At 40.8% G+C, this 11,086-nt stretch overlaps 1 protein-coding gene across 1 annotated transcript in view; it reads left to right on the forward strand.

The window, feature by feature from the left end:
* nampt1 (nicotinamide phosphoribosyltransferase 1) overlaps nucleotides 1-10,812 on the forward strand; it is a 33,387-nt gene extending 22,575 nt beyond the window's left edge. The window contains exons 5-11 of the mRNA XM_074698444.1: nucleotides 1,453-1,611; nucleotides 2,661-2,797; nucleotides 5,579-5,804; nucleotides 5,899-6,018; nucleotides 6,103-6,243; nucleotides 6,833-6,967; nucleotides 7,059-10,812. Of these exons, the coding sequence (XP_074554545.1) occupies nucleotides 1,453-1,611; nucleotides 2,661-2,797; nucleotides 5,579-5,804; nucleotides 5,899-6,018; nucleotides 6,103-6,243; nucleotides 6,833-6,967; nucleotides 7,059-7,172 (1,032 nt within the window). The 3' untranslated portion in view covers nucleotides 7,173-10,812. The remainder of the gene's footprint in view (nucleotides 1-1,452; nucleotides 1,612-2,660; nucleotides 2,798-5,578; nucleotides 5,805-5,898; nucleotides 6,019-6,102; nucleotides 6,244-6,832; nucleotides 6,968-7,058) is intronic.
* The last annotated feature ends 274 nt before the right edge of the window (nucleotides 10,813-11,086 follow it).

Consider the following 11,086-nt stretch of genomic DNA (forward strand, 5'->3'; position numbering starts at 1 on the left):
ACAACACTTTTTGCATGTTGAATCAATAAATTACTCGAGGTTTAAGCTGCATGTTTGTTCATTCAAGGCAACTTATTTTGACATCATTCAACAGCTGAAGTTGAACAACTTTTAAACCAGCACTGGATACTTTTGGATGAATGTACTAACACTGGTTCTCAAACCTTTGACTGTAATCAAACCTGAATTGAAATGATCCCTTCCAAGCATTTCTGTAAGGCTTCAACGTCTTTTTCATGACCCTATGTGAACAGCTTAACTCTGTGTTGTTAAGGGATGAGTCGGGATTTTTTGCTTTAGATTTTCTATGATAACAAAATAGTTGAGTAGTCAATTTGACTACTCTCCCGTCATAAAGGTAGGGTCAGTAGGAATTTTGGTTTCTTGTTAGTAAACACAACATTCAAACTGGGCTCCTCCTCCTTGGCTCAGTGCCAGCAGCAGCCCACACCCAAAGCCCTCTAACCTTAGCTATGTTAACACACTCCCTAGCCCAGCAACCACCTGTAGCATCATGTTTTTACATGGGAGAGACTCAAGAGCCATGCACCTGACTTAGCACAAGCTAATCATAGGTATTTGACACATATCTGGTTAGCAAAAAGCTAACTCACGTCGCTCTTCGTCCCGTGCAAATGAAAGTCGAGCCAAGCTTCACCTCGTTCAAGAAAAAGCTTTATCTGTTTGATGTTTCGTTCCACTTTGGTTGTTTTTCTTTCTCTGTGCTCAACATGCAAAATCAATTCTGCACTGGGCGCGCAGTGATTGGCTGAGGTAGCCACGTCTACTCTTCGCCCAGAAACATTCCAACACAATCAAAACACCAACAAACAGGCAGGAGAGGGGTTGAGGCAGACACAGACACTGACACACATGCATAGAGGCCCATAGGAGATGATTGAGCAGGATTATATCTGTAAAAGTTGACATTTTATTTTTCAACAGACCCTACCATAAAGATGTACTTTTATCAGTCCCTGGTTATAACACAACATAACCACCGGATGGTGTTTGTAGGGCATCTGAAAGCTTTTTCTTTTCAAGCTTTCTGACCATCATGGTAAAATTTTTAAAAGTGTCTTTAACCCTTACTCTTCAAATGGTGAGGCTGACCAAGCCGCTTGTTTTCATGCTGAATGTATGACTGGAGTCCAGAGTTGGAATGAGACATCGAGGAATGTGTCCTTCTCACTGTTTGTCTTGTGCGAATAAGCAAACCCTCTTTCAACCCCCTGAGCCTGTTAGTTTGGGCGCTTAGCACCAGTTGAGTACTTGGAAAAAGAGAACATGGATCAGCCAAAAACAGTCCTGAAAAACAAGAAGTGTTTCTAATGAGACGTGATACTCTTTATTTAAATCATTGGTGAAAGGCGGTAGATAAGAATGAAAGCTTTAAAGCAAACACTGTGCATGACATAAATATTGAATTTACTTTCCTGTTTCTTCCTTCAGACCATCTTGGTCCAGATCTGGTATCCCATCACTGTTGCAACCAACTCCAGAGAACAGAAGAAGATCCTGGCCAAGTACCTGCTGGAGACTTCTGGGAACCTGGACGGCTTGGAGTACAAACTGCATGACTTTGGCTACAGAGGCGTCTCCTCACAAGAGGTACCAAAACCAAACCGCTGTACTTTATCCAATATAGTACAGAGGATTTCTGGAAGTAATAGAAAAATACCTCGAGACAAATGTTTGTGCTAGCTTTTACACAGACTTCCAGCAGTTTGACTTTAAGCTGACTGAGATCAGCTTTTGTAAGAACTCAGGAGCTCAGCGCATTTCATTAAAGCAACTTTTTGGACCCTGGTAAAAAAATGTCAACAACATAATCAAAAATTTAATCAAAAATGAAGCCAAAATATCTGCACCTAGCAGCAGCCAGAGTATGTGCTTTAAGCATGAACTGTTGGAGTCGCACTGAGTCGTATCAGTGCCTCATCAATAGAGGTGTGAATAGGACGGTGTCAGTTTGCAGAGGACTACTGCAAAAAGTGAATTTCAAATAAGTGGTTTTTTCCTATTTTAAGTTCAAAAAATGTTTTATTTGACTTAATATAAGCTGTTATCACCTGAAATAAATGTATTAGTCTTATTATATTGAAAGATGAAACTTTTATGATGAATCAAAAAATCTACAAATGGGGTAAAAAAAAGAAGAGAAATTAAGGGTCATTTTTGTTATTTAATATCTTGAAATAAGATATTTTTCAGGACTTTTCAGATGAATGTGGCTTATATTGAATCTAAAAAGACAAAAAAAACTTGCTGAGATTTCCGTTTGCAGTACAGAAGAGGTCAAGGAGGTCATAGTATCTGCGCAACCGTTTGTCATGTGTTGCAGTTTAATGCTCAAATGCATGTTGATGTTCCTCATGCACAGACTGAGAGCTCTAATGCAGCACTGTTAGTGAATCCACTGCATTATTAAGCTGCACACTCTGAGTATGAAAAAACAACACCTATATTACCTATGACTTCATACAGAGCTGTCGTCTGTCTCTTTGTGGTGGATTAAACACAAATGTACTGCAAAGATGGTAAATGCAAAGACAGAGTCTCACTCTGCAAAAAAAATCAGAGGACTTAACTTGTGCATGACTCAGAAATTAATTCTTTCATCATTGTTTCTCTAAATTAATCTCTTTTCTTTGTTGCAGACTGCAGGCATTGGTGCCTCTGCCCATCTGGTCAACTTCAAGGGCACTGACACAGTCGCTGGCATCGGGGTCATTAAGAAGTACTACGGCACTAAGGACCCAGTTCCCGGCTTCTCAGTGCCTGCTGCAGAGCACAGGTACACTACACTGACCCTCTTCACCTTTTTACCCACTGAGTCTTTGTGAGATCTTTCTGAGTGTCTCTGTTTTCACTGTGATGTAGGGCAGTAGTTCACCTCCATCTTTAATTCTTACACCTCTGAGGTATGATGGGTGCCTGCCAGCGTGTCCAACACTGTATTTAATGCACAGCCCAACTATTAAACACAACATCTCGCCTCTTGAGGCCACTGCATTCCTGTGCACGGTGTTAATTATCAGCATGTATTCATATTCCCAGAATGCACAGGGGCACAGTGGGCAGTTTGGATCCTTTCATCTCCACCGCTAGCTCTGCTGAGAAAGTCAACACTCCGGCTTTAAGCCAGTTTTTTTTTAATTTACCCGCGAGCCAAATCGTTTTTCAAGAACACAAGAAAGAAGATTTTGAATCAGAGTTGGTGATCAGCCAGGTTTGTCATCACAGGGAATTTATCACCCAGAGTGAGAATTAACTCATCGTTTGGCCGAGGGTGGTGTTACTCCGCTCCCCCTGTTTGGAGCGTGGTCACCCTCACACTAATTATCTGCTTCATCTGTGTCATGTTTGTGAATGGGGCTGTGATTGGCTGCAGCTGAAGGCTGTGATTGGCCGCAGCCCTGACGCACATGTGCCTCACATGTCTCCGGTGTTGTTTTATGGCACTGATCCATTTAGCCTCCACACACACACACACACACACACACACACACACACATTTCCTCCCTTTCTGTTTCGCTCTCCTGCACACACAGGCGCTTCTTCTTCCTCGCCACCAGGGCAGTTATTGCTGCTCCAGCGCACCCTTCTTCCCTGCACCAGTGCATTGTGGGATGGTGGCAGAAGTTGTCATGGCAACTGTTACGTAATACCCAACCCCCCCTCCCTCCTTAAAATCTGTTTGGTTTCTACCTCTGAGGGAGGAGTCCCGGTGAAATTCCACTTTGATTCCAAGTAAGAGCAAAGGGGCAGAGCTGTGTCACCTTCAGAGCTCTGATCTGCACAACTTTTAGTGCCCTCTAATGTTTACTCTGCTCTTAATGTATCCCTCAACCAGCACTGTGTGTGAGGAGTAATAACAGAGGTCTGCAGAGACATGTCATTTTAAATGTTAGTATTATCTGACACAAACTCATGTCTACCTAAAATTGGTTTCACAAAGAGACAAAAACTTTCTCTTGACTCTTCTGCTCTTCATTTTTCTGTTTCATAGCCCCAAATGACCCACAGATGAACTCCAGGTACTTGTAAAATGTGAGAGTTAAACAAAGGTGTCCTTGGATTCTGTCTACAGCTGAGTTTAAAATCCTCAGTGTGTTAAAGTATCATTAAAATCCACATTTCAAACCAAGAGTGTCAAAGCCAAACCCTGGAGAGTGCTGCCCTCTTCTGGAGGATCTTCCTCACTGTCATTTGATCTCTGCCCTGTGACTGCTGCCCCCATATTTTGTGAGGCCATTTCTGCCTTGAATTTAGCTTCTTTATGTTCTTGTTTCCTTTTAACATCCCGAACTCGTTCCCCTTCTTTAGCAATCATTTTGTACATGAAGCCTCAGTCTGAACGCCCTCGCCCGGTTCAAAAGAAGGGGCATGTTTCTGACTGGATGTCTGTGTTAAATGAATTACTCCAGTCCACAAAATTCCCAGAAGTAATCCAACATCTACGTGTTTCACTGTGATTATCTCCTGATGTGTGGGGGAACTTAACCCCAGGGAGAGCCAAATTAATGATACAGTTTTATCAAATGGATCAATTTATTACCTCTGCCAAGAAAGTTATGATTTTGGGATAGTTTGTCTGTCTGTCTGTGAACAACATAACTCAAAAAGTAACAAACAGATCTTGATTAAATGTTCAGGAAATGGTCAAAATGGGATAAGGAAGAAGTGATTTAATTTTGGAGGTAACACCAATCAATGTCTGGATCCAGGTTCATTTTTATAACTCTACGATATATGGTCGAATTACTTTGCAAAACAATACAAGACAATGTCACCATAATTTCTGACAGATGTGAAAGTACGATCCAGATCCTGGCAATATTCTGGATACTAAGACCCAGAATATGAAATATGTACTGGGTCATCATGATTTTTAACACTGTCAGTTGCAAATTAGGACACAGTCTGCTGAAAGGGAGTATAACATTAAAGTAGGACTGAAGTGTTGATTACAATCACAATATCCCTGGCAGAGGTCTGTGCTCTCTGAGTGCTTTTCTGGTTTTATCTTGTTTTTTTTTTCACAGTTCACTTGTGCATGAATGTGTTTATTGTCTCTGTATACTGTGTAGGGATGGGTACTGAAATAGTTACTTTTATGGATACTGACTGAACTCTGTCTGTAGTACAGAGGACTGATCACATAAAATAAATGGTGCCATGTTTAGATACCCAAACACATTGTTGTGACTGTGACAGAGTGAAAGAGTAGGTGATTTTCCATGCTGGACATGAACACAGCATTGCAAGTTTATAAATTGAGAAATAAATATGTTAAAGTGAAAAACTTTAAGATTTTATTATCAAACAGATTTTTATTTATTACCACAAACACACAAAAGTACCAAAAATTGGTACCGTTGGGTATCACTTGCACGCACTATGGTCTTTTTAACATTGCTTTTAAAAAGTGCAATATAAATTGAGTTTATTATGATTATAATTTTTATTACCGATACTGATAGCCAGGTACTGAGCATCAGTCCCATATCATTTCAAATGTGAATGTGAAGGGTATCCATCCTGAATTGTATTTCATGAATCACTCTCGTTGCAGTACCATCACAGCGTGGGGGAAGGACCATGAAAAAGACGCCTTTGAGCACATCATCAAGCAGTTCCCCAGCGTGCCTGTGTCCATAGTGAGCGACAGCTACGACATCTACAACGCCTGTGAGAAGATCTGGGGAGAGGACCTGCGAGGGCTGATAGAGACTCGTAACGCCGATGCTCCGCTGGTCGTCCGACCAGACTCTGGAAACCCTCTAGATACAGTTTTGAAGGTGAGATCTCACTTCCTGTGTCCCCTTTTAATCTGTGATTATTAAAACGAGACAGAGCACCAGTCTTATCAGTCCGCTCTTCTTCTTCTGTCAGGTTTTGGAGATCCTGGGTAAGAAATTTATTCCCAAGGAGAACTCTAAAGGTTTTAAGGTTCTCCCTCCGTACATCAGAGTTATACAAGGAGATGGAGTGGATATCAACACACTGCAGGAGGTACACACACATTTTATTTACCACTGCAGAATGATGTGAAAAAGATCCAATCCAGAGTTTTAGAGTGTGTTTTTTGCCTCACAGATCGTAGAGGGCATGAAGGAACACAGGTGGTCCATCGAGAACATCGCCTTTGGATCTGGAGGAGCTCTGCTGCAGAAACTGACCAGAGATCTGCTCAACTGCTCATTCAAATGCAGTTATGTGGTCACTAATGGACTTGGGGTGAGTACTTGGATGAAGAAACTGTTTAGCTTTGGTTTGTAGGGTTTGAGAAAAGTTTGTAATAAGCAGTCATCAGGTGTGAAAGTGTGAATATGTGACTCTACCTGTTAATCTGCAGTTTTTTCTGTTGCACACAAACTGCTTCAAAACCCTTACTTTCTCCACTAAACCACTGGTATTACTCCAAGTCATCTAACCTACTGTTTTTTGGAGGACTATGAAGCCCAAAGATGGCAGTTGCCACACTAGAGATGGAGACCAAAGGATGTTTTTGTATCAGGCAGAGAACTGGACATTTGATGAGATTCCCTTGGAATTTGGATTTTAGTTTTCACACTTCTGCAGTCTTCATTTTTCAACACCAGACGTTACCTGAAGTTAGCTCATAGGTAGCTTGAGTCCCACTCATATAAAAGTGTAAAAGCAAAGCTGTTATACTGAGAGAGCACTGCTTGTTGACTTGAAATATTTTCTCATTTGTTGCAATAAATTCAGACTTAAGCTGTGTTTCTTCTTTAATTTAATACACCCTTTTGTGAGATTTCCTTTTGTTTGGCTTTAATAGTGTTTTTCTGTGTGTGGGGTAAAGGTAAATGTCTTCAAGGACCCAGTGGCCGACCCTAACAAGAGGTCAAAGAAAGGTCGCCTGTCCCTGCACCGGACACAGAGCGGAGACTTCGTCACCCTAGAAGAAGGAAAGGGTGACCTGGAGGAGTACGGCGTGGTGAGTGTGGCATGTGATGTCCCACTTTTTCTTTCAGTTTCACTCTTTTTACCAGTCCGTACATGACAACTCCTTTCTTCTCCCACTCCAGGACCTGCTGCACACGGTCTTTCAGAACGGGAAGATTGTGAAGATGTATACATTCGATGAAGTCAGAGACAATGCTAAGCTCAAAGAGAGTGAGCTTGAGGAGCTGCTGCACTGAACGCAGCATTACTGAACCCCAACTTTCCACCCTAAGCCCCCTTTTTCCCCCGAAAAAAAACCCAACCTCCACCCTTCACCTTCTGGCCTCTGACGTCACCTCCAGAAAATGGCGGTAGCGTGCACTGCTAATAGAACCTTCTCCCAAAGCCTGAGAGCTTCCAAAAAGTCCCAAAAACCCTGAGATATGTCCTGATATTTACAGACTTCCCCTCTGAGGAGAAATTTTGAGTAAGACAGGAATTCAATTCATTAAAGAGTGAGGGAGATAATGAAATCATGATGACACCATGCGTTTGTTTCTTGAACGTTTTCCCCAAATTGAAAAATTGGCATGTTGCACTGATTCGCTCAACATATTGCAAAGTGAGAATGTGATTGGCTACTGAAAGGTGATGTGTTAGCAGACTTTATCATGCCGACGCCCCCAAACAAATCAGGAGATTGTAGATTTCTGAATTAGCTCCAAGCGCAGTGAACCGACGGTGAGTGAACAAGAATTCTGAAGCCACACACCCGCACCAATGACCGTGCCCCTCGTATTGTGTACAGAACTGAAAAATATGTGTCCGATTCTTCTTAGCTTTGTCTTTTATGTGAAGGAGGAAGATCAATGAAGATGCCCCAATAACATTGACCAGCAAGCGCGTATATAAACACTCAAGACTGTATTTATGGGTAATAAAGAAATGTATTCCTTCCTGTTTTTTTTGCTTTATCAGGAGTTATGGCCCAAGTTGTACCAGGCCAAAGTTAATCCAGTACAAACTGATTATTTTCTACTCTTACTCTGCCAAATCTAATGTTATTGGTGCATCTCTGAAGTTTATGATCATCTAGTTGCAATTGTGTTGCCCGGAGAGTTTTCCCATCATGAAGGCCCAACCCAGAGCCGTCGTTCCAGAAAGACTGAATAAATCAATTTCTAGTGTTGTATCAAAGACAAATATTAAGGATTACGCTGAAGTCCAGACTCTGGGATTGGGCCCTCATGAAGTGAATTCTCTTCAAACCAGTCTTTGGAATTAAAGACCAAGAGTTGATGTAAATAAAGTACATCACAGCACTTGTCTTCACTGGACTGAAGATGATCTTATTCTGTGATGATGAACGAAGTGGCTCCTGGGCAGACGTGTGTGTTAAATGTTAGGTCTGATGTGTGTGAATGCTTGAGAGTATGTGTGTGTGTTTGTGTGTGTGTGCTGGTGTTTCTTTCCTCTAAAGGATAGTGTAGTATTTCTTTATGCAAATGTACTTGTTGACCGGGGGAATAATAATGAACACTTCCATTTTCTTTGCTGGCCTTTTATTTGGAATGAGATGCAGCTTTGTGACGAACAGAGACTGTGGAGAAGTCGCCACGAGGCAGAGCAGAAAATACGTTTCCAGTCGCCCTCGATATCACTGCCTTAACTTGTGTTTCCGGAAGCTTCTAGTTGTTCCCAGTGATGAAGAGTTGGACTCTTGTTTGGATTCATCGCTGAGATAAAAGTAAAGTCTTGATTAAAATGCCTTTTAGAGTAAATAGTCTGCTACCCAGAGCATCCCGACAAAACGTGCTGGTGTGTGTTTTTAGTCGCGTTAGCCGGTTTTACAGAGCGAAGGGATTGAATCAGAGTGGTGACATCACAGCGTGTAAACACTAACTACTCACCAAGTTCTGGCAAACATAAAAAACACTGCCAGTATGAAACATATAACAGATTAGCCTCTCTCATATTATTTTGAAGCTATGCTAGGGGCTAGCCATTGATCAGAATGCTCTTAAATTTGCTGTAGCAGTGTTAAAAGTGATAAAGTATGTGGTTCAGACCAATCATCTTAAAGGTACAGACATTCCAATCAGGCTCCACAACATTTGTAACTTTTAGTGGAGATTAGCTGTTGCTGTCATGCTAATTTGCTAAATCACAATAGTCAAAATGACTGTGCAAAAGAAAGAATGAAGCCCTCTCTTGAAGAGCCTGTTAGCATGCTAACTTGCTACACTAAAATAAAACAGTAAATATTCTAACTGCTAAACATTATCATGCTAGCTTTCTGTGCAGAAAAGACTGTTACCATTCTAACTTGCCACACTAAAATAAAGCAGTAAATATTAAAACTGCTAAACATTATCATGCTATCTTTCTGTTTAGAAAAGTAGCACGCTAACTTTCTAAAATGGTTGAAACAGTAAGTATAATATCTGCTTAATTACCAAGCTCAGATGGCAAAAATGGTAATAAGTGTAACTGTTTAGCCTTAGCATACTAGCTTTCTCTTTTAAAGAGCTTTTTAGCATGCTAAGTTGCTAAGCTAAGATGGTGAAAATGGTAATAAGTGTAACTATTTAGCCTTAGCATACTAGCTTTCTCTTTCAAGGAGCTTGTTAGCATGCTTACTTGCTAAGCTTTGATGGCTAAAAAGTATAAATTGTAACTGCTAAGCATTGGTGTGCTAGTTTTACCTTTGACGGAGCCTGTTAGCATGCTAAGTTGCTATGCGAAGATGGTTTTAAGGTGTATATATATCTTAACTACTTAGCATTGGTGTGCATGCTTTCTCTTTTAAAGAGCCTGTTAGCATGCTAACTTGCTAGGCTAAGATGGTTAAAAGGTATTTATCTAAACTGCTTAGCATTGGTGTGCTAGCTTTCTCTTTTAAAGAGCCTGTTAGCATGCTAACTTGCTAAGCTAAGATGGTAAAAGAGTAGATTCTGTTGTTACAGAACATTAGAATGCTAGCAGTGTCTTCTGAAGCTGGTTAGCATTTAGTATGCTAAAACTAGAGGAGACTCTCATGTTGAAACTGTTCACAGTGTTTTTATTAAAACACTGAGCAGCTTTACATTCATCGCTGCTCACACTTTCAACTTTATCCCACCAGCTGTTAGCCGCTTTCACTTGACCGTGTTAGTTTTTCTGTGATTTTAGGTTAGACCTCGTAGAAACCTGTGATGTCACCGACTCCGATGTCCCGCCCCTGGCTCAGACTAAGCTGCTCCTATGCAGACAAAGCTGGTAATCATCACATGCAGAAACAAACTACACTTTCTGATTTCCCCTTCTGTTTGTGCTCCTCGCTTCTGTCTGCTGTCACATCATTCGTTCAACTCCTCCTCAGCAACAACAATTTTCCTTTTATCCAACTTTGAGGAGCATCTTAGTCAAGGTTTGATTTCACTATTTTGATACTGTCTCAGTTCTTACCTCAAAGAAACATTCTTTTGTATGATCAAGGAGAGAAAATGCCAGAACTATTGCAGTAAATATCCTTATTTACAATGCGGCCATACTGCCTTCTCACTTGTACATACGACCGCTCTGTAGTTTGAGTGAGGGCCGGTCAGGAAGACGACCACACCAGATAATATTATTCCCATTATTTTTGACACAACAACAGTTTTTGTACCAATAGAAGAAAATCCAAAACTGCTTGTGTGAATCATTGGAGTGACTGTGAGTGGAAAGCTCTTAGCCTCTGTTATGAGAGTGTGTATGCGAGTGTGTGTGTGTGTGTGTGTGACTGCCTTGCGTATGATGGATGAAAAAGTGTTTGTGAATACTTTTTTTTCTTTATGTTGTTGTTGTTTTACTTGTATGTATATGTTGGTCGTCCCAAATTCTCTCCCAACACAACTGATATTTTAACTAACATAACTTGCTATATTGTCAACAAAACCTTGAATAAAGATGCCACCCTGTCAATTTCAAATGGTCCATTTTATTTCATAACTCCTGTGTTGAACTGATTTAATTAACTTAACCTGTTTGGTGTTGACCTTCTCTGTGGGATGAAGTTATCACATACCGTGGCTTTAGGAGGGCCTCATTTTGCAGATAATTCACCAATCCCAAAATCAAACACTGAAAATAAATCAGATAAAACCAATATGACTTTGTTTTTAAGGTCAGTAATTCTCATTAATTTTCT

The sequence above is a fragment of the Halichoeres trimaculatus genome, unplaced genomic scaffold (assembly GCF_033239565.1).
Source record: "Halichoeres trimaculatus isolate MK-OKI-2021-1 unplaced genomic scaffold, fHalTri1.1 fHalTri1_scaffold_21, whole genome shotgun sequence".
Taxonomy (NCBI): domain Eukaryota; kingdom Metazoa; phylum Chordata; class Actinopteri; order Labriformes; family Labridae; genus Halichoeres; species Halichoeres trimaculatus.